At 31.8% G+C, this 24,061-nt stretch overlaps 2 protein-coding genes and 1 long non-coding RNA gene across 3 annotated transcripts; 1 reads left to right on the forward strand and 2 right to left on the reverse strand.

Annotated features, from left to right (window-relative positions):
• Nucleotides 1-1,014: 1,014 nt before the first annotated feature.
• LOC111215383 lies at nucleotides 1,015-2,145 on the reverse strand. Its single transcript, XR_002664364.2, has 2 exons — nucleotides 1,818-2,145; nucleotides 1,015-1,527 (listed from the first exon to the last, which is right to left on the reverse strand). It is a non-coding gene; the product is annotated as an uncharacterized LOC111215383 (long non-coding RNA).
• An 8,722-nt stretch (nucleotides 2,146-10,867) lies between these two features.
• LOC106450168 (transcription factor bHLH53) lies at nucleotides 10,868-14,245 on the forward strand. Its single transcript, XM_048778471.1, is given in 2 exon segments — nucleotides 10,868-11,651; nucleotides 11,654-14,245. Coding segments are annotated over 2 exon segments (957 nt in total). The 5' UTR covers nucleotides 10,868-10,967; the 3' UTR covers nucleotides 11,927-14,245.
• Nucleotides 14,246-15,028: 783 nt separating this feature from the next.
• LOC125608305 (probable WRKY transcription factor 35) lies at nucleotides 15,029-18,530 on the reverse strand. Its single transcript, XM_048778472.1, has 3 exons — nucleotides 17,276-18,530; nucleotides 16,268-16,408; nucleotides 15,029-15,720 (listed from the first exon to the last, which is right to left on the reverse strand). Exons 1-3 carry the CDS (start codon nucleotides 17,848-17,850, stop codon nucleotides 15,162-15,164), a joined length of 1,275 nt encoding a protein of 424 aa, XP_048634429.1. The 5' UTR covers nucleotides 17,851-18,530; the 3' UTR covers nucleotides 15,029-15,161.
• Nucleotides 18,531-24,061: the final 5,531 nt, after the last annotated feature.

A 24,061-nucleotide genomic window follows, 5' to 3' on the forward strand; every position in this document is an offset into this window, starting at 1 on the left:
TGCGGACAAAACATTTAGTTGACCAGTCAAAAATTTTATTTGTAAAAACAACAGTGAAGAATCATAATTAAGTGAAAGATGATATCAAGCGTCTCTTATAAGATAACATAAAATTCATGCGAATATCATATTTTTATATATACTAACAAGTAACACTTTTATAACATTTTTTTTTTTAAATCGTAAAAATTATACTTCTATTTATTTATAAAGTTTTCACCACGTCATTTTTGCAACTAAATGTCAAAGATATGATTGTTTGACAAATTTCCCTTTTACTTTTATTGGCAACAATACGGATAAAGATAGGAAATCATGTAACTTTTTTTTTTAAAGTTCTTTTAGTTGAAGTGAATTTTTGGATTAAACAAAATATATGAAAATTTCTTCAAAAATGGGCTAATTTCACAAAGAAAAAAAATTGTTTCTGGTGTTTAAATGAGCTACCAAACCATTGTGCCTTCAGAAAATAAGATGAGAAGACTTATGTCTGACTCCGATCTATTTATAATTTATCCAAGATGACGAACACAATGAACGGTTTCCTTCCTCTCTAGACTCATGTCCGATCAAAATCAAATATGTTCTGTCGCATTCAATACTAGTTATGTATGTCAGTCAAGTAAGGAACATCATTTAAAGAAAAAGTTGGTGTTGATGATTATGAAGGTAGTTGTGGCAATTGGTAACAAAGAAGAAATAATACATGAGCAAGATGATCATGGCCACGAATGGAGATTAGGTCGTTGAGATAAAGCGCATCGCACGGGCCTAATCATTATTAAAAAAAATACATACATATTAATTTTAATATTATTGGAAAATCTTTATTGGTCGTTTCCTTAACAATTATTTCAATAAATCTGTTATATAAAACAAATAAATATCTGTTAAAACAATTAAAAAGAGAAAAAGTGAGATATTAGTCAAACGAAACACATTAAATACTCTAGCAACACATGCTTTCTTATTAATGATTTATTTTATTTATGAAGATAAATTAAAAATAAATAGTAATTTGAAAGAACCACCAATGAAGATAGTTCTTTTTTTTTGTAGAAAAACTAATGAGATAGTTCTTACATTCTACCAAAGCCAAGTTCATAATCCAGACAACATCAAATTCAAGCACAAGAAATAAACACTGATCACGAAACATATTCCACAACAGAAAAAAAAAACTACAATTCTACCAAGGAGGTTTATAGGAAGGAGACCGGAGATGCCAGGAGTCATTATTATGATTCTCATAAAAGGGTTCAGCCTCTTTCTCGTTGGAGGCTCTTATCTTTCGTTTTAGAAAATGAAGCTTACATCCATCTGGAATCGCATAGAATACGCCTCGTAAAGTCTCGTCTTTTGCAAGGAGTTCTATTGATTCCCAGTAAAGGGGGCTCGCAATGATCATCCTCTGAACCTCCCCCACTCGCTTAACGAGATTAGCCATTTGATCTTCAATGGATGGCCACTTTGATTACTTACATTAGTCGCTGCGCTAGATTTAGCTGCCATGTTGTGATGCAAAATCTGCATGTTTATCAAAACAGAAAATCATCAGTTTACAAACCACACAGACTCATATCAACCAGAAGATACAATTATACAAACATCGATCAGCCTTTTTGACACGTTGTCAACGAACAATCCAGCTGAAACTTCAACATCTTTAACTATGTACAGATATAACATTTGAAAACTAAAATCATCTAACCAGAGAGAGTAAAGAAAGAAACCAGAAAACTGAACGAATAAACTGGAACGCAAGCACACACCATTGAATAAAAAAATCGAACTTAGAGAGAGTAACAAAAACTAACCTGAACAAACAGATCTCTCAGACAAAGGCAGCAAGAAAGAGAACCACACAGCAAGAAGATAATGATGAAGTGAAATCTTGAGCAAGATAACAATATTACTACCGTTTTCGAGAATGGGTGTTACTAAAAGACGTCATGCACGCTTTCATGGGAAAGTGTTTGCCGAATGTTATGGCCAATCACAAATTGTTGATATTAAACTACTAATTTTTCTGTTACTATTTAAATAATAAAAAGTCATTTACAGTTTATGAATGCCATATTTCAATTTGAGAAAACTTAACGAAATATAACCGAACTGGAATAGGGCAATATGGTTTGATTTCGTGTACCAAAGGAAAAGAACAAAACCTAACATATATCCAGTTTAAACATCCATTCTAAATCAAATAGGGGTGTTTTTCAAAACCAACCCATATTTTCAAGTCAAATCCAAAACCAACCCTTTTTTTTTTGTCCATACTATTCATCAATAAAATTTCCATACTATCCTTATGTTTTTAAATTATTCACAAAATTGCCATTTTTATTTATTTTTTTATTAATTTCGAAATTAACAAAAAATCAAATACACCCTAACCATTTCTTCTTATTTACAAAAATGCCATCATCATCAATTTTTCCAACCACCATGAACCACCATTTTTGAGCTCTAAAGCTCTAGAATTCAATTTTCAACCACTTTTTTCTCATTATAACCCAAAAAACTTCATTTTCTCTCATCTCCTCTACATTTCCATCTAAAAAACTCTCATAACTATCATTTTCATAATCACAAACTTCATATTTTCGAGTTTCTTCATTAGTGAATCGTTAAAGATGCTTCTTTTTGCTCATATTTGGAGTTTGGACGGTTGAAAAGGTTGGAAACAAGCTTTACACATGAAAAATGTAACTATTTACATGGTTTTCGTTCTTTTTCAGATCTGTGTCGCGACGGTAGACTGTTTTGTATGTCTACGCCTCCGTGGAGACTTACGATGCAGTCTATTTGTCAACGCACGGGTTAGTTTTGCAATTGAGCAGACAAATTTTTTTTCTAACGCAGACTTCCCCAGTAGTCTCCGTCTTTACCTTTGACAACAAAAATAAAACTTTCGGTAGACTTACTAAGACGTCTACCTAAAAGAGGTTAGTTTTTCATTTGACCGAACTTTTGACTTTTCAAAATAGACTTCAACGGAAGTCTACAAAATGTAGACTGCCAACAAAGTCTATAAAAGGTCAGTTTTGCATTTGACCAAAACTTTGACTTCGTGGAATAGGTTAGTTTTGTGTTTGACCAAAAAGTTTAAAAAGCAATCAAAAATTTATTAAATTGTAGACTTCATATGCAGTCTTCTTATCTTAAAAAAAAAATGTAGACTGCGTATAAAGTCTACTTTTTTATTTTGGTCAAATGCAAAACCAACCCGTCGGATTTGAGAGTAGACTTCACAAGAAGTCTACACACCCGTAGACGTTCATTTTAATCTACTGATTTGAAGTCAAACTTGGTCAATTGCAAAACTAACCTCTTTCAAAAAAATTCAAACATGTAGACTGCATATGAAGTCTAGTTCTGAAAGTCAAATCTTGGATGAATTCTGGTCAATTGCAAAAAGTAACCTTTTTAAATTGTAGACTGAAATGAAAGTCTACATGTACAAAATTACAACTTTTATTCAACTATAGAAAGCAACCCGTAAAATGGTCAATTGCAAAAACCAACCCAAAGAGTAGACCTATTTGACAGTCTACGTCTGTAAACTGAAAAGAACGTCAACATCTTCAGAGACTAAATATTAAGTCTTCATAGAAAAATCTATAAAAATGTGAATTTGTGTATTATTCATTAAATTTTTTCTAGTTTTTTTGTTTGACAGTGTGTGTTAGTTAATCCTAATGGGTTTGAGTGATTTTGAAAATAATTTTTTTTTTATAATTATGAAGGTATAATTCATTTGATTTGACAATGTTGTTAGCTAATAATTGTAGACGTATTTCTAAGTCTTCGTTTATAGTTTTGCTAGTAAGGCTGAGCTTGTTTCAAAGCTGAAGTCGGTGACTGTGGAATATAATTTTACATTTTCAGCATATAAGACAACAAAAACTCTGTATGTGGCTAAGTGTCGTGTTCAAGGATGTGGTTGGAAACTTAGAGCGAGTGTGAAGTATGGGCCAAAGACATTTTGGGTGACAAAATATTCGAAAAGATGAAGAATCGGAAAGGTTGAAGAATGTTCCTTGTGCATGATGGCTGTACACATGGTAAACTTCTTGAAATGACACAAGAAGATTATGATCTGGACAACAAAATTGAGAAGATGGTGCTAACCTATTCCTTACCAAACATCATTTAAAACAAATGACTCCGAATAGGAATATACTCCTCTTATGCCTGTCACGAATAATCGACAAGTACGGAACTTGATCGAGTTATCTAAGACACACTTTGTACGCCTTTGTGTATCAAGCCTGCGCCAATACACTAAAAAAATTTGGATTGACTATATGTTAAATAATAAGTGTAGACGTTTTTGTAAATCTACAAATGTAGACTGCAGTTGAAGTCTACGTCGTAAATTCTATTAAAAGTGTATTTGTGTATTATTCATCATATTTTTTCATGATTTAATTATTTTACAGTGTATGTTAGTAAAATTTTAATGGTCTTGGATGAATTTCACAATTTAATGTGTTATAATTATACACTTGATACTTATTGCAAATTGTTTTGATTAGTATTATTCTTGAAAATTTTTGGGAAAATTTTGTATAGATTTTCTTCTTCTCACATGTGTGTTAGTTATTATTTTAGCTTATGGTGGTTTTACTTGTTTGGTTGGTTAGATCTTGTGAAAAAATTGATATCTAACAAAAAATTAATAATATCATACAAGTGAAAACAACTAAAAATGAATACAATGTTTATAGATTATGCATTAAAAAATTATTTAAAAATTAATATTTTATTATGAAAGTTATTACAGAGCAATATATTAAAAAGTATTCTTGAGTATGTTTGATTTTTCATAATCTTGATGCTTCAAATAAAGTCTTGGAAAAAGTACCTGCCAAATAAGATAGAGTTATGAGAAAAACATAAGATAAAAAATAAAATCATATTTTAGTAGACTTTTTATTAAGTCTACGTAAAGTTATTGTTTAGTAGACTTTAGTTGAAGTCTACACTAATGGAAAATTTTCATATTTAAAAGTGTGCATTTAGAAAATTTGAAAATACTTTGTTCTGGAAAATATTTCAAAAATGGTTTTTTGTCATCCTTGTAACAAAGCAAAAAGATAATGTATGAATCTATAAATTTAGTTCATTATAAACACAAAATATCTTATAATGAATATATGGAAAGCTTACATTTTTGGGAAGATGATTTGAAAATATTGGAAGAGAATACCTGCAAAATAAAATAAAATTTTAAAAAATAAGATAAAAATTAAAATCATATTTGAGTAAACTTCTAATGAAATTTGCTTAAAATTCAAGGCTAGTAGACTTCATTTGAAGTCTACCAGCCGTAAGTTTTAAGTAGATTTCAAATGAAGTCTACTCTATCAAAAAAAATAGATCTGAAAAATAATACATTAAAAATATGAAATAAGTTTAAATCTAAAAAACTTTTAAAAATATGATTTAATAGACAAAATAGTTATAAATTAAAGACATATTAATATGAATTTTAATATGTAACTTTATTTGAATATAAATACTAGAACACATATTTTAAATCTATAGATGTAAACCTTACATTTCTAGGAGGAGAAGAGAACAACTATGGAAGAAAATACCTGCAAAATAAGATAAAATTATTAAAAAACATAGAAAAAAAATTAAAGTCATATTTTTGTAGACTTCCAATGAAGTCTGCTTAAACTTTATGGTTTAGTAAACTTCATATGAAGTCTGCAAGCTTTAGTAAACTTCTTTAGAAGTCTACACTGTCTGATAATTTTCAGATCTGAAAAAATCTATATATTTTGAAATGTGAAAATAATTTTAAATCTGAAAATACTTTACATAATATAATTTATAAGGTAAACTAGTAGCAAATTAATGTAGAGAGCTTGATCTATAAATTTATTTGAATATAAACATGTAAATACATATTTAAAATCTATTAATCTAAAACTTACATTTTTAGAGGAGATGATGAAATCCATGAGTGATAATACCTACCAAAAAAAGATAATATTGTGAGAAATAAACATAAAATACACATTTAAAATCTATAGATCTAAAACTTACATTTTTTAAAGGAGAAGATGAAAACCATGAATCATAATATCTAAAATGACAAGAAAATATTGTGAGAAAGACTTGAGAAAATTTTAGAGAGAAAGAAGATAATGAGAGAGATTTAGAAACAATTGAGAGAATTTTAGAGAGAAGAGAGAAAGTTTTAGAGAGAAGGGAGAGAGTTTTAAGAACTTGTGCAGCCACTTTAGAGAGAGATTGAATAAATTTTGTTTATATAGGGAGACAAAAATGTAACTAGGTTAAAATTTACGATACTGTAGACTTCGTTTGAAGTCTACTAAAATTAAAATTTTGGAGTAGATCTTACTATAACATAGTAGACCTTTTTGGAAGTCTACTATAATAATTTAATTATTGTTGTTTATTCTTTATTATTTTAATAATTTTAATATATGATTTATTAAATTTATTTCTTTATTTTTTAATAGTTATAGTATATGATTTCACTTTTTTATTCTTAAGGAACTTAACTTAGTTTAAATATAATGATTTTTTGTAAAACAAATTGAAAAATATAGACTGAAAAAGACGTCTTCAGATAAATAGACTTTATTGTAGGTCTACGAAACCCTAAACCACAAATATCAAACCCTAAATGTTTTGCTTGATAATCAAAAAGTCTCATTTATACAAAATATAAACTACTAAACATTAATATGCAGATTTAAGTTAATAAAACAAAAAAAAAACAAAATCTAAAATCTAACCCTATGAAATCAACTACTAAAAGACATAACATGTTAGAACCTTTTGTTTCTAAACTATGAACATAGTCTAGCACATGATAACCAAATTAGTATATATTCTTCAAAATTGTTCGATTATATGAAATTTTAATTTATTTACTTCATATTATCCATTATATTGATGATTAATTAAAAATATCACAATAATTATTTTTATACATTTTCAAAATTAAATTAGTAGACCAAATTAGAGTGTAGACTACAAAACAAGTCTATAAAGTAGACTTCGTAGGAAGTCTATATATATGTAGACTTCTTTTATTACGTGTAGACTTCCAAAGGATAGAAACGTAAAATACATTTATGTTTTTTGTTTGGTCATAAGGGTGAAATAGTACTTTCACTACTCCTTTAGGTTGGTTTTGCATTTGACTGAAAGTGGGGTACACTTTTACATTTGACTTGAATATTTGGGTTGGTTTTAGCAAATGTCCCATCAAATAGTGAGGTTTTCTAATTTATTCGACAAATTAATACATGTTTGGCAATAATATTTTTTGTTCACTCTAAGCCCAAGGAGAATGAAATAGTGTATCGGATAAGTTTTCCCACAAGCTTATGTCTTTATTTCAGTATAGCTTATGTCTTTATTTCAGTATAGCCCAAACTTGGATTTATAGAACAGAGTTTCACTCATATGCCAAGGAAGCGTACGTTATAGATTGCCTGTTGTCTTTACACATATAGTCTGATGATGTTTAGATCTTTTGATTTTATTCACTAATGGTTATGCATCCATCAGAACCGTGCCGTAGTGTTTAGAGATCTAAAGTAATAATATATATCACGAAAAACATTACTGAAAACACATATAAAGAGAAATAACAATAACATTTCATGTTACATTACAATAACATTTCATATTACATGACAATAACATTTTGTGTAACGTAAAACTAAAGACAGGTTCGTTATTCAGCAAATATAAAATTCAAGCACACAGAAATAAACACTGAACATGAAAGATATCCCACAACATCAAAGTCAAGCAAAACAACATGAAACCGTGACACTGGAAAACATAATTCCATCAATAATCATAAAGGGGTTCATAAGAAAGTTCCCTCTCTTCCATATTAGAGGCTTTTATCTTTCGTTTTAGATAATGCAGCTTACATTGATCTGGAAGTGCATAGAATATGCCTCGTGAAACCTCGTCTTTCGCAAGGAATTCTATAGATTCCCAGTAAAGGGGGCTCTTAAGAACCAACCCATTAACCTCCCCTACTCGAATAACAAGAACAGCCATTCTCTCTTCAATCGGGGTTCGTTCATTAGTCACTGCGCTAGGTCTATATTCCATGTCTGTCTGATACAAAATATGCATGTTAGTCAAAAACGAAAGATATCACTTTTCAAAGTTAAAACAGAATATAAAACAAAGTGAAACACAGATCCAGCTGAAATTTGAGGTACTTTTTTATTTAATAAAAAATTTGGAAAAAGTCATGAACAAATGACTAAAGGAGGAGTGTCCAGAGATGTAAACAAAGAACTCAAAACTTAAGACAAACAAAACCTCAAAGAATCAGAGTTATCATCAGAAAGTGAACTAACATACAGAGAAAAACAAACCAGGACAAGCAGATCTTAAAGAAAAAGCAGAGATAAAGAGAAGACCACTGTTGCTGCAACAAGTGTTATTTTACTCACCCGAGAATGTTGAGAGTTTGATCTCCCGCCACACACACTAAACGAACAATAAATAAAGCTTTGTTCTTCTCTTACAAGAAACCTGAGAGAGATAGCCGCGTGATCTTACGTTACAAGGTATAGGAGAAAGATATACTGTATATATATATATATATATGCATCTATTTATCTAACCCTAAAAACCTTTAACGTTGTCTTCTGTCTATGGACTTCGCAGGTGCGGCCCATCTTCTCTATTTATCCTTCTTGTAAAGCTGTTGGCCCATCTCTTTACCCTTCTCATAGTTTCTCTTTTTTTTTTTAAAAGGGCTTTCAAGGAATTAAGCAATGCTGTGCACCATTTAGTGGCCCATTTCTCTCATTCAAGCCCAAGTTACTGAGAGGTTAGTAAACTTGGCGGCAAAGCAAAGACTAAGGCACGTGGAACCACGAAACCTACTTTACCCGCCAAAGTCGCCGACTTTTACCAAGTCCACAAGTTTTTTCTATAATGATTTTATTAGTATTTACTTATTTAGTAAACTGATGAATTTAAAAAACACTAGTAAAAAAGAGTATGAGTGAGGAGTAACCGTAAGCAGAGTAAATATAGGGTCATTTATAAATTAATTATTATTCCAACATTAATTGATCCGCATTAACTACAAAACGCTGCCAAACAATAACTTAAAAGTGACGGTTACTCTTATGTTTAGTACTAAACCATGCTTGTAGGCACAATTAACTTTATAATAAAGATAACTATTTATATATTTAAAGTTCTTATTTTCAAATGCCTATTTTTATTTGAAATCTATTTACACGTCTAAAATTTTATAAATGCCAATCACCGATTTTTTTTTTTAATTTTGACAATGGCTCTGTATTAAAAATTTATTAAAATAAATGAATGATGCCCTGATAATAGGAAGGTCGTTACAAAAAAAATAACTAAAACCCTGAGTAACGGCTCCTTCGTTTCCGCTCTAAAACCCTAACTTTTTACTCTCCAATATATATGCCTACGAGACAGTTAACGAGTAATACAACTTACAACGTTGAAGTCTGCTTGAATTAAAACAAAAGACACGACAATAATCCTCTATAATCAATCTCCAGGTCTCTTACATTCTCTCATATATCCTCTCCTGTCTTTTATTTTTGTCTACTTTGTATTTATAATAGATAAAATCTAGGGAAAACTGTTTTTTTAGAGCAAAAAAATAGTAACTATGTCCCTTTAGACTAATCTATATTTTGTGTCATATTTTCCTATAATATCCTTTAATATTTATGAAAATAATTTTAATAAATAGTTTTACAAACAAAAAAAATTTGGAAAAATAGTAACATTTGTTAAAATACCTATATGAACTTAATGGTATATTTTCCAGTTATAAAAAAGTTAAAATTATAAATTTCAGATTATGTTCTAAAAAAAGTAGAAATGACATTCTACGAAGTAGAAAACGAAATCTACTTTTTTCATTGAATCTACAATGTTTAGAATACGTGATCTACGTAAATAGGAGTATTCTACAAATATGTAGAATACACATTCCGCGCTTAACCTACCATTCTAAAGTTCTTAGAAATCAAAATCTACACATTAATCTAATTCTAAAACATGTAGAAACCGACTTCTACAGATTTACTATAAATCTAAAACATGTAGAAATCAAATTCTAAAAATTACTATAATTCTACAAAACTGTAGAAATTGATTTCTACATATTAGTTGTATTCTACGGATAAGAAATCAGTTCCTAAAAATATGGAAACAAAATATTTGAGAATATTCACTTTTATATTTTTTTTAAAAATTGATTTTTTTTTTTAAAAAAAAAAAAAACGAAAAAGAACAAAAAAAAACGACAAATCGAGTTTGGGTGAGAATTTGATTTTCTCCCCCTTTGTTCGTGAATGGGAAATTAAGGATTTCGTCCCAGAGAAATCGAGTTTAAAGAGTTGAAATCATGCTTAGTCGGTTCAAATCAAGTGGGAATCAACCCGGATATAATCATACAAAACCAAAAAAATCGATTTGGGATTCTTTCCTGGGCACGGGATCGATCGATCTATCCTTAGTGGATCGGTCGATCTGTAAAGAATCGACCTTCGCCGATCGAGTGAAATGGACCAGGTCGATCAGTATATATTTCGCGTTTTTTTGTTCTGAATAATTATCGGGATCGATCGATCCACTGTAACTTGTAAAGCTGGATCGATCGATCCCGCTTGTCGAACTCATTATTTATCTTTTTAAAAAAATTACAATTTTAAGGGCATTACTGCCATTTTCGAAAAAATTAGTCTAATAGGACATAAAGTAGTACAGATTAGTCTAAAGGGACATAGTTACCTTTTTTTTGCTCTAAAAAAACAGATTTCCCTAAAATCTATTAGCTCGTTACTAGTTATTAAAGCTTAATTAAGCTTACTAATTATCTATTAAAAAATACTTTGTAACTCCTACTGATTGCTTCACCTTCTTCTACAGGTTTCATCTTTTCAATGTCGTCCATGGATTGTTTAAGCCACTTCTTTAACTGGGATCAACCTATCCAGCTCCAGGATTGCTTTATTCCAGACATGGATATGATTATCCCAGAAACCGACAGTTTCTACTTCCAATCTCAACCGCAAATGCAGTTTGATCGGCCATTGTTTCAAGAAGAAGCTCCTTCACAGAGCTTGTTAGAGCTCACTCACTTTGACGCTTTCTGCGACCAGTTGCTTCCTCCACAAGAAATCTTTCTTCCTTACCCTAAAGCTGAAACATTCGACGAGTCACACAACATGGATTCCTTCCTTCCCACGTCAAAACGCCAGAAACTCTTTAACTCAAGCTACCATTGTAACACTCACAACCATTTCCCAAGTCCTAACCTTGAGTACGTTCCAGAAGCTTCCATCTTCCCGGAGTTTATGGTTCCGGATTTCCCCTTAGCGTTCGAGGCAGGTCGAGGAGATCAAGAAGGCACCAAGAGACCAACGCTTTCATCTCAGAGCATCGCGGCTCGAGAGAGGAGAAGAAGAATTGCGGACAAGACTCAGGAGCTCACGAAACTCATTCCCGGTGGTCAGAAACTTAACACCGCCGAGATGTTCCAAGCCGCCGCTAAGTATGTCAAGTTCTTGCAAAGCCAAGTTGGGATTCTCCAAATGATGCAGACCACAAAGAAGGTAGTAATAAACAGCTTCCTAGATAATAATACAAATTAATTATAACTCTTATCGTATTTTCTCACGAGCTGGTTGTTTATCTTCAGAGGCAGGGTATCTCTGATGCGGAAATAGAAACTAAAGTTTTGCTTGGATCACAAGCAATCCAGGAGAAGCTATCAACGGAGGAAGTATGTTTGGTTCCGTGCGAAATGGTTCGAGAGCTAACAAGTGAAGAATCTAGTTGGAGAAACCCTAAGATTTCTGGAGAGATCACCAAGTTACTGTCTACAGATCTGGCTAATTAGTTTTAGTTTCAACTTTCAAGCCTGAAAATCTCAAAGTCTCAGTGCCCATATTTGTCTATGTTCTTGCTTTTATTTGTGTTCTTAGTTTGTGTTTTGTATTGATGGTTAGTGGCTAATTATCCTGGTTAATCTCCTCTTAACTAGGGACTAATACTTTGTTTGTATTAGTCTTATGTATTAGGCATTAGCTATCGTCTAGTTGTCCATGTATTTTAGCTATCGTCTGACATTTTCTGATCTAGTTAGCTAATTTATTCCCGCATGTTGATTTTTACAATAAAGATGTTCGTTTGGTTGCCGCAGGTACCGGCGGCAGCGGCAGCGTCAACATTCTGCGTCAACTCTTGTTCGTTTCGTTGACGCAGGAAGCTGCGTCCTGCGGCTGACGCCGATAAAATCTGCGGTCGCGAAATAAAACCTGCGGCCAATAACGTAATTTATTATTTTACCTTTAACATAATTCATTATTTACAAAAATCTGCTTTCTGCGGTAGTGTTGGCGTCGACTTCAACTTCCTGCGTCAACTTCAACTTCCTGCGTCTTCCAAACGAACAATAATTTGTGGCAGCGTCAGCGTCTGCAAAACGAACAACAACTGTCCTCATTAATGCTGCTGACGCAGACGCTGCCGCTGACACCGAAACCTGCGGCAACCAAACGAAACCAAACGAACAGGGCTATTTAACAAAAATAACACTTTTGGGGGCTTTATTCCTTTGTGGGTTTTATGTATAAAGCCCGAACAACCATACTAAACAAACTCTGATCCAATCCACGGTACGGTGGGCCGTCGAGTGATTGACGCCTAAAATTTGGGATTTTCTAGTTTAATATTTGTAATTTTTACATAATCATATATGTGTTGACTTATAAGAAATACATAAAACACAGAAACATATGAGGGAGTTAATTTCTGGTAAAGGTAAAAAACAAAAAGTTAAATTAGATGTGTATATATTTGATCAGAAAAAGAGATTAGATGTGTATATATTTGATCAGAAAAAAAAAGATTAGATGTGTGTATATATTTGATTGAGGAATATCGTTACGGTCTCGTTAGAGAATTCATCATTGCTTTTACGAATAAAAATATCATCAATATTGACATACACATCAATCTTATCCTAGTACTTTCTTCGCCATAATGTTATTCTGTCGGTATATATATAATTTACTAATTATTCATAATTTAATTATGGAAATCCTTTAATTATATATATTTTGGAGGGATTAGTCTTGTAGTTATTAGTAAACTATCTTTATCACTGGCTTATTCTTCTTTTTAGGATTTAAGGTTTTAACTTAGCTAGCTAGTCTAAAGAACTTTCTTGATGCGACTTAAACCACTATATTTGATCAATTATCATAAACATTCTCAACTTAATTTATATAACTAAACTGCCCCATAATTATACCCATGTAAAATGGTAATCATTTTCATTAATATATAAAAAAGGTGACGCCAAATAGTTTCATCCACAAGCCTATTTTCCCACTAAAATTTTCGTCCAAGTATCATATTGGCCTCCCATTATTCTCTGTCCCATCGTGAGAGAATAAAAATTAAAAACCATATAGAAAAGTAAATATTATGATAATTAAACGTGTTATATTCGACTGTTCTTTTCTCCATGCCCCTCATCAAATCAAACACCTTTTACAAATATATTATTTTTTGAACTTGTGATGCAACTTTTCTTTCTATCAATCAGAGTCCGATGGATTTGACAAATCTTAAGGTCACTATTTTCAGAATAATTTTGATCAAAAGTTGAGATCCACACACTCATAATCTTTTTAATCTAGCGGTGATTTAACTTTTCATGATTATTTAATTTCAGTAAAGTATGTGTGACACAGACGTAAAAACGGAGTGTTAATATTAAACTTTTTTTTTGGGTAAGATGTTAAATGTTAATATTAAACTTTCTTGGGAATATTTGGATTTTATATATTTTTTATGAGTCGAAAATTTAGTTTTATTGTTTTATTTCATCATTTTTTCAGACACGGACATTATGCCACTGTAAATATACTACACGTGAAATAGTTGACTGTAAATGCAATCCGTAATAATCAAAGTTCGCTTCAGTATCGTCATGGGTCTTTTTAAACAATGTAATTTGTTATTCTATACGATGCAGCTTTTGTTTCCAGTTTTTTTTTATAACCGAATATTCTGGTCCCATTGTGGTGATTTAGACTAGAGACCGTAACGAGTAAAGATGCTGTTAAGACGTCATTATATAGCTCATCGTGAACAGTCTTCGGTCTCGGATGCTGAAAATCCGCATGTAAATTTTTCAATAACTGCGAGTTTCAAATCCAGATAACAGAACTCACAGCGATGAACAATTTACCATCAAAGTTACAAGCTCCGGTTTTGTTTCCAGTTTCTCTGTAGACAAACTCACAAACATCATAGTATCATACATACATTCATTCAATTACTCACAAGTCAGAATGAATATGATTATTATATCGAATAATAATAATAATAAATTATAATATTCGAATTTAATTTTGCCCGTAAGAAAAGCCATGAAATTAGGGCTTTCTTCCTACCTTTCGAGATCATCCACATGCATGGTCAGAAAGAGAAATTATTCTCACCATCATTAATTGTTTCATATATATTATATATCGATCATACGATAGAGGCTTTTTAAACAAAATAATACGATAGAGTTAGGTAGCTTGCATAGCTCCAATCATGCGACATAACTATACTCCTGAAAGAAAACTGAATCAGAAGTGTTTCATTCACATACAAGCCCAGACATATAAAATAGGTTGTAAATGAGATATGTAAAAGTAAAAAAGAGTAAAATACTGTTTAGGTGTAATATTTTACTTTTAATTATAACTTATTTCAGTAATTAATTTGCACTAAAGTATAAGTAGCGTATGTTTTTTGTTTGAAAACCTTTATGAGTGTAAGGATGGAAATGTTTTATAAAAGAAAAAAGCAACATGAGCTCGCAAATTTATTTTGACTATATAATATGGATCACCCCACTCCCCCACCCCCACCCCCCCCCCCCCCCCCCCCCCCCCCCCCCCCCCCCCCCCCCCCAAAAAAATGTAACATAAATCGCGAGATTACCATCATAGACCATGATCTACGGCAGGCTAATACCGTCATCTAAGTTAATCGAATTACACGAAATTCATGACTAATTACATTGATACTAAGAATATTTATAACGATCTTTTTACTGAACTTTGGTATATTTATAACGATCTTGGGGAATCGTCGTCAAAGAAATCGCTAAAAACGTCAGGAATCATTCTTTTGTTATCCAGGTTACCTCCACCGCTATTATCTCCGGAGAATCCTTGAGGGAGCAACATAGTTAGAGAATCTTCCTCAAGCTCGTCAAGATCGGCGAAGAAATCCCCCAGCTGATGCTGAAACTCCGGTCTATAGGTGTCGTCAACGTCATCGAACTCCATATTATCCTTACGCTCCTCAGCGTCTTCCTCCTTAACCGCTTTGGCTACATAAGGAGGAGGAGTGGATGAGAATGGCAAGTGGGACCTATTAGGTTCCTCTTTGTTTTGGGAGACTCTGGACAAGGCAGAAGTCGTTGCGATTGTGGATTTGGAACAAGGGTTTGAAGAAGAGGATGAAGAAGAACGAGTAGAGCCGGCGAGAGCGTTGCGTTGAGTGGGCCATGGATGGTTATGTTCTGATGTGTAAGTAATGACTAACATGTTTGGATCGGTGCGGCTACGTTCCACTTGTTTCCTAGCTGGACAACCTTTCGAGCTGCTACATCTGTAGTAACCCCTGAGGAACGATTAAGCATTCAAGTAGCCATCAAAGACTCGATTACTATAATCTAATTAATATATATCACTTTATTTATACGTACTTTTTTCATGAGAAAATATACTTTTCTTTGTTTAAAATTAAGAAGTAACAACCCATTTATTTGATCACTAGGCACAATTGACCGGAGAAAAAAAACAACTCGAGTTCAAATGGAATATTATGACTTACGATTATGAGGTAAGTTTGCAATCACAATAAGGAATTTAAAGGCTTAATGTGCGCCGTATAAAGATATGTGAACTTTAGACTTTATATATATAGTTTCATGCTAATGATTGCATCTCCAGTTTGTGAAGGGAAGCAAGGCTGCAGATTCTACTTATAATGTGATTTATTTTCTCTTAAGAAAAATCACTTTTCAGTATAATTAATATATTTTGTTGAAAATTGTGAGACGAGAGCAATTAACATATTAAATCAGTAATTATATCTATATGACTATATATCATGTTTGTAATGTATTCAGGGACATATATAGTAGTGTTACAAATGTTATATATACCTGGGATAAGGAGAACCTTTGATGGGTTTTTGACCGTATTTTCGCCAGGCCCACAGATCAGACGGAACAATTTCTCCACTGGACCGGCTGCTCGCGGCGGCTGGAGCAGGTATGCACACCACCTTCTTTCCCTGGCCCTTCCTGCATCCTTCGTCATTAGTAGTCAATAACTCAATATATATATCATATATATTTTTAACCCTTGTGACGTGAGTATACATGTTAATTATAATTTTAAATGTTAATTTATGATCAATTTATAACATTGGACACAATGAACTCGGTTTGAAATATAACGGCATGGTAGTTCATTGTTTTGTCTGTGAGTTTTACACTTCATATATTTAGACTCCTGCTCGTACCCTTTTCAAGTTTGAATCTAAATTTGGAAATCTGTGTAGATAACAACATAATTGTAAAGTGAAAGATCGAAACTAAATTAAACATCGCAATTTTGAAACGACCAAGAAAAGGAGACGACGGATGTAATGCAAGATTTGATTAAAAAAAAACAAAGTACTGATACCGAATGACGAGAATAAAACTTCACCAAATTCTTTTTGAGAAAATCACAAAGGTTGCATACTCCTTTGAGAATTACATACACTCGTCAAAAAAAATACATACACAGAACAAAACCCTAGTTCAGTTTGTCTCTTATGGTTTCATGAAACTGATCTTAAATAAAAATGTAGACGAAATAATATAAACGTAGATACGAAATTAAATTGTGGATAGATATATAATATTTTGATTTATAATAACTTTTAATTTTTACATTATATTTTGTTAGCACATCAGATTATTTTCAAAAAGAAAAAAAATGAAAGTTTGTTGAGTAGCTCAATCAAGTTTTCGAAATGAAAAAGGATGTCATTCACATAGTCAATCAATGAAACCTTGAAAATAAAACTTATAAATCACTTATTAAGTTTTATCATGAGCCTAACTAATCAAGAAGGAAAAAATGATAATTAAAACATGGAGATCAGATTCTAATAAATTTACCTCCTCGTTATGCCAAAATTCTGAGGGCAAGAAGAGATCTGAATCTGCGAAGAAGATGACGTGATGTTATTATTATCGACCAGTAAACAGTTTCTTGGACTGTTAGGGCTATCAACGTTGATCATCCCCCACGGAGAAGCTGCTGTGACGGAGGAGGTGGCCATAGCTGGAGAATTACACTTGGATGCATCTTGGATGATGTTTCTTTGCGAAATCCGGATTCTTGGGAAGACACTGCATTGATTCTTGACATGATCATCCACAGTAGTGTTTGGAAAGACTGCAAAACTGTTGTTGCTTTTGCTATCTCCAGCGCCGGAGAAGTTGGCCGGGAGGCTGAGGAGAGGATCTGTCATGCTTACGAACGGGTCGCCGAAGGGATTCATCTGAGAGTTTGCGACGGAGGGAAAATCCACGTGGAAATCTGAAGTCGGCGGCGTAGACAAACTGATTGCAAATGGACCTTCCGGTGGCCCAGGAGATGATGTCATGTGTCCTGATCCGAGTCCTCGTACAACGTCGGTTAGGTCTCCTTGGAAGTTGTCCATGTCTAAAGACTCAAAGACACTGCACATAATATGTCTATGACGCGTGTGTATGTGTGTGTTTTATGTATATGTGATATATAACACGGTGAAAAATAGCAAGAAAGAAAAAAAGAATGATTAAGAATCCGAGAGAGAAGTAAGATTTATGTAATCGTGTTATGGATGTTGATTATTTTGTTGGGAAAATAGTAAGAGGATGATGAAACGAGAGAGATGCTGACTTTCAGAATGTAAACATCTTCGACCACTTCTCCATGTTAGAGAAGGAGGGATCAGATTTGTACTCTTTATTTATAAAGTATATAATAAACTAATATATATTAAAAGGTGGTGAATGATATAAGGAACTAATATTAATATTATATAATATACGACCAAGTCTTGTGCGTTTAATTGGATTATCTCTTATTTGGTTCACCACCCATTAGTTTTTAACCTTCTTCAAAAACTGAAAGATGGATGTGTAGTTTGTATTATCTCTTTTTGGGCATACCGTGTTGATTAGTTTTTTCTGGTTCGTTTTCAATTCCTTTTCTTCTTAAATTTGGAACACGCAATTATATAATTTATAGAGAAATTCTTAGGTTCACCCCCTAGGGTGAACCTCTAGGTTCACCAACCAATAGTGTTTGAGTATTTGATATTTGATATCTTTTAAAAAAGGAAACAAAATTGAATTTCCAAATAAGATTATATTTTTAAAATAAAACAATAAAAATACATAAAAATAGTTACAAAAAATAAATAAATAAATATTGTTAAACCTTTAGCAAAATACTAAATCCTATACTCTAAATCTTAAACTCTAAACCCTAAATTATAAACCTTAAATCTTGGATAAACCGTTGGAAAATTTTAAACCCTAAATCATACATTAAAACTAAATCTTAATAACACTAAACCCTAAACCCTAATCACTAAACCCTAAACCCTTGGATAAACCCTGAACCCTTGGATAAACCCTGAACCCTTGGATAAATCATAAACTCTAAATCAAAAATATTTAAAATTAAACCCTAGAGTTTGTGATTTATCCAAGGGTTCATAGTTTACCCAAAGGTTTAGGGTTTAGTGATTAGGATTTAGGGTTTAGTGTTATTAAAATTTAGTTTTTAACGTATGATTTAGGGTTTAAGATTTTTCAATGTTTAGAGTTTATCCAAAGTTTAAGGTTTAACGTTTAGGGTTTAGGGTTTAGGATTTAGGATATAAGATTTAGTATTTTGCTGAAGGTTTAACAATATTTATTTATTTATTTTTTGTAACTATTTTTATGTATTTTTATTATTTTATTTTAAAAATATAATCTAATTTGGATATTCAATTTTGTTTCCTTTTTTAAAAGATATCAAATATCAAATACTCAAACACTATTGGTTGGTGAACCTAGAGGTTCACCCTAGGAGGAGGTGAACCTAAGAATTTCTCTAATTTATATGAGTCGGTAACGATCATATATTGTCCAAAAAACAATTTGTATTGTTGCGGCAAATGATTGGACAGTAAATATCTCACTAGACTCGACCGAAGAATCAAATATTCTCTTTGTCGTGTAACATAAATAAATTACCGTATTAACTTTTGACGGCTATCGTAATGAGTAATGACTAAATAAATAAATTTCCAAAATATATAATCACATTATTAACAGTAGTATATAAATAAAATATAAATGTGAAAGGGCATAATGAGATGCCGCAGTGCTGCACTTGTGGGAAAAAAGCAAGTGACTGGGAAGTAAAGAGATCGGCAAACAGCCGCATTTCTCGGAGTACGTCTGGTCAGAGCCCCGTGTCCACCATGTCTTAAAAAAAGCTTTTACCTTGGGCCCCCAAATAAATATAGTTTTTGGGGCTCCAAATTACAAAATGTTTGTTATGGTGTAGTGGTAAATTAAAGTGTATGTGTGAGGAAGGGCCCCTAGCTCAATTCTCCCTTCACTTAATCTATTTTCTTTTAAGATTTTGCCTTAGGCCCCATCTAACATAAACACGTTACTGCGTCTGGTCATGATCCAATGCCACTGGAACACGTAATTATTCTCTCATAGATTTTGCTATTGCCTTGAATACCAAAAAAATCTCTTTCTTTGTGATCTATATTTGATTCATTTGTTTGAATTATGAAAATGGTTAAGAATTACTGTATGAAAATATTACTTGCAAGTTGCAACTGTGTTTTGAGAGGCTTATAATTCTAATTTAGGGAAAATCCTAATTTACGGCCACTATATTTTATTTTCCTTGTTTATCGTTTAGTTTCCTTTATCTTAAACCTGTATGTAGCTATGGACTTCGATCTTCAGCCTTTAGCTTAATATATAATGTCAAAAGTGTTTATACGTAACTGATGTTGAATATTGTCCTCGTTTTGTGCCACCAAAAGAATTGTCGTTCTACTGTTATAGTCAACAACTATTGACTTGTGGGTTAAGAGGGTTTGTCTGATTTGTTTTTCCATCTGAAGATTACTACTGATTCAAACGTCAATTATACAAGTTGAACACAAAAACTGGCAGAAAATATTAAAACATTCCCAAAAAGATAACCCCTAAAGGCAGCTGAAACCCAATCTTAGGTGACTAGAACAACTCAAAACTAAACCTGAAAGAAATGAAGATGGTTAAAATAACCACAAACAGTTGGAAACGGGTTGTCTGATTAAAAGTAGCAACAAATTACGAATAAGAAAATAAATCAGTTTCAGTGATTTGCCCCTGGACGCGTTTAGTATATAATTGGAAAAAACATAAGTTAAGTCGACGTCGACTAATTCGTTATGTTAGAATCGTACGTAAACGACAAACTATAATTTCTACATTTCACCTCCTTAAAATCATAAGTTAGTGTGACAAAAAGTATAATAGTAATTAATCATATACTAAAACAAAAAAAAAATAGTTCTAAGAACATTAATTGATTTATTCTTTCCAATTACAACTGCACCGTGGTATTTCTCTTGGGCGTCGGAAAACTACTAAAATATATATCACAACATGTTTTTTTTTCTGTTTAACGAGAGATCTGGGTATTAGAGAGTAATCTTTAAGGGAATTTTCAACGCAAAGGTCTCAACATATATATATATATATATATATATATATATATATATATATATATACACGAAAAATCCAATCAAAGTATCTGTTTTGAGAATTTTACGTCGAGAATCCTCCATTAAAGTTTTTCTTATATCATAATTCGTCTCTAGACATGATTTGTGCTAATACCAAATACTATATGATAAAAAACATGCTCTTTATTAGATTTTCAAAAATTGGGAAGACAATAACACCAACTACGTTTAAACCAGGCTAATAGATCCGGTGGTACCAACATATTTTTCAGTTGTGATATCTCTACTCGTTTTCAAGAAATATGTCCCCAAAATGAAAATCTCTTACTAACGCAAGAATACATTCTTTCTGCGTCACGGATTCCTGTTTGTAAAAACACACACATATACTAGTATATATGTAACTGTATACATAATCAAATAAACTTATAAAACAAATATAATTGTTTACATCACGTTAGATATAATAAGTGGCCAAAATGGTAGTAGTAGAATTCTTCATACAACATTTTTATATATACCAACACATAATTTATAATTTACACAAATCTCAGTTGGTTTCCTTAAAAATACAACAGAACTCAGTTGGTATGTATAGGTTGGCTGTACATTGATTGAATATTGGTGCCAACTAATTATACTTTTGCCGTTATCCCATTCTAGATTTGCCATATTGTTGCCAACTATTTATATACTACTTTTACATATATATACCATCTCACCAAAAGTTTTAATAACATTTTTCTGGTTAAATCCCTTTATCAAAAAAAAAAACATAGGGTTTTCTGGTTGATCACACACACACACACACACACACACATATATATATATATATATATATATATATATATATATATGAATGTTCATGTATTACCGATTAAAATAAGCTAAAGAATGAGAGTTGTAGCATGGTCATAAATTCCTCACATGGTATTAGCACTTATGCATGTTGAACATAACTAGAATAAATATTTATTTATAATCTAATTTCATAATTTATTGGAATTGATGTCCATGTTACAATTTCACCTACTTGGTTATTTTTTTGTTGGCTAGGTGGTTGACAACACATTTTCTGTTGATAAAATAAAATAGAGGGTTTAAAAAACTAGCTGCTAGAATTGTATTGGTCAAATTAAAAGAACGCATTATCAGCCGATTACTGTACAAACATATGTTTTGTGAAACTAGCATAGCTGATAAAACATATGTTTGTACAGTAATCTATTTCAAATGCTTATCCCGCACATTTAATATATTCCATCTCGATGTCATGGAAAAAAAGTTCAGAAAAGTTTAGTCCAGCCGTCTTAATCATTCAATGTTAAGAAAAAAAAAACAGTATAAACAACATAATATATAATAAGATCAAATACGTAGGGATATATTCCATAAACTTATATACTTGGGCACACCAGCCGAATATAACAATCCAAAATTTTGATGTCAGAACAATTAGCAAAGGTAACGATCTATGGTACTAAACTGCTAATCGGCCCTCGTCTCTAGTGGCAAGCAAATTCATATGAAACGACAGGAACTTATACACTTTCTAAAAAAACGGCAGGGATTTATACATTGTTTATTACAATAATTAAGTGGAGACCGGACGGTGCGATAAGTAAAAACAATATAAGTCATGCCTCCCTCGTTCCACGGTGACGCATGTTGAAAGGATTCAATAATAACAAAATTAAGTAATGGTAAACAACTCAGCATACTGAAAACAAAACAAAAATTATGTTGACAAAGAAAATTAAGCACAGAATTTGATTGGTAAAGACGAAAGCATGTGTTTTAGATCGGAAACGTTTGATTATATACATTCAGTGTTTAAAACTAGTATGTGAAACAGCCGATTACTGTACAAACATATGTTTTGTGAAACTTGTGAATGAATTTAGTACATACACTATACAAATACAAGTTACATTTTTGTTTGGTTTTAGACTTTTGAACAAGTTTCATTCTCTTCATCTACTATGTATTCCTTCTGTTTTTTTTTGATACATGAAATTTTAGAAGAGTTTTTATTCCAAACTAGATTACATTTTGTGTTTCAAAAAAAAAAAACTTGGATTACATTTTCAAATTTTAATTAAAAATTTATTAAATTTTTATGTGATATGACTTTATATTCTACAATTGATTTTACTATTGGTTAACTTGTGTTTAAATAAATAACCAATGATGTTTTTTTAAAAAATATAAAGATTAAATATTTTCTTAATCTGTGCTCAAAATCTTAAAATTTATCTAATAAAAATGGAGATAGTATAATTTACTATCTTGCATCGGTTTAAATTTTTAATACTTTGCATCATAGTAGTTTTAGCCACTCGGTCATTATTTTTTTTTTAAATCACCAATTTATATCTCTGATTTTTTTTAATTCTACACACTTTCTAATGATAATCCTAAGCTACAAAACAAGACGAATAGTTAGTATAATAAAATTGTATCAGTTAGAATAATCTCTTATGACATTGAACCAAATTGCAGGAGCTTGTTCCAAGTATGTATATAAAGACTTTTAGGTCTAAAAGGTATAATTAAAATCTATGACTTTAAGTTCGTAACACATCTTATAATATTCTTATACAGCTAAAAGATCGTCGCACACACACTAGACGTTAACTATATTTCTGTGATAAACTTTACTGATTTATCTTATTGGGTTTTGTAGCACGGAGGCTTCTTTACTCATGTGAAATGAATAACTTTGCGTAAAATCGACCATGCCCTTTAAGTGCCCCCCAAGCTTATAGATATAAACAATCTCCTACTGTATTTTGGAGCAAAGCTATTTGGTTTAAAGAAAATATACCAAGGAACTCTTTCATGGCTTGGCTTGCTCTTCTAAACTACCAACTAAGGACCGACTTTTGCGTTGGAGATTAAATGTTATCGGGGGCTGTGTTCTCGGCTCATTAGGTTTAGAAACTCATCATTACCTCTTCTTTGAGTGTGAATATTCCTCTTCTCTTTGGATATCTTTTGCATCGCAAATCTGGGATAATCCTCCTTCAGATCTCCATGCTGCAGCGGCTTAGATTCTACAGCCTCATTCTCCTATCAGTCACAATGCCACCGTTCTCATGAAACTCATCTTCCAGTCTATCAGTTATATTGTGTGGAAGGAGAGAAACGCACGCATCTTCAC

Source organism: Brassica napus, chromosome A4 (genome assembly GCF_020379485.1).
Source record: "Brassica napus cultivar Da-Ae chromosome A4, Da-Ae, whole genome shotgun sequence".
NCBI lineage: Eukaryota > Viridiplantae > Streptophyta > Magnoliopsida > Brassicales > Brassicaceae > Brassica > Brassica napus.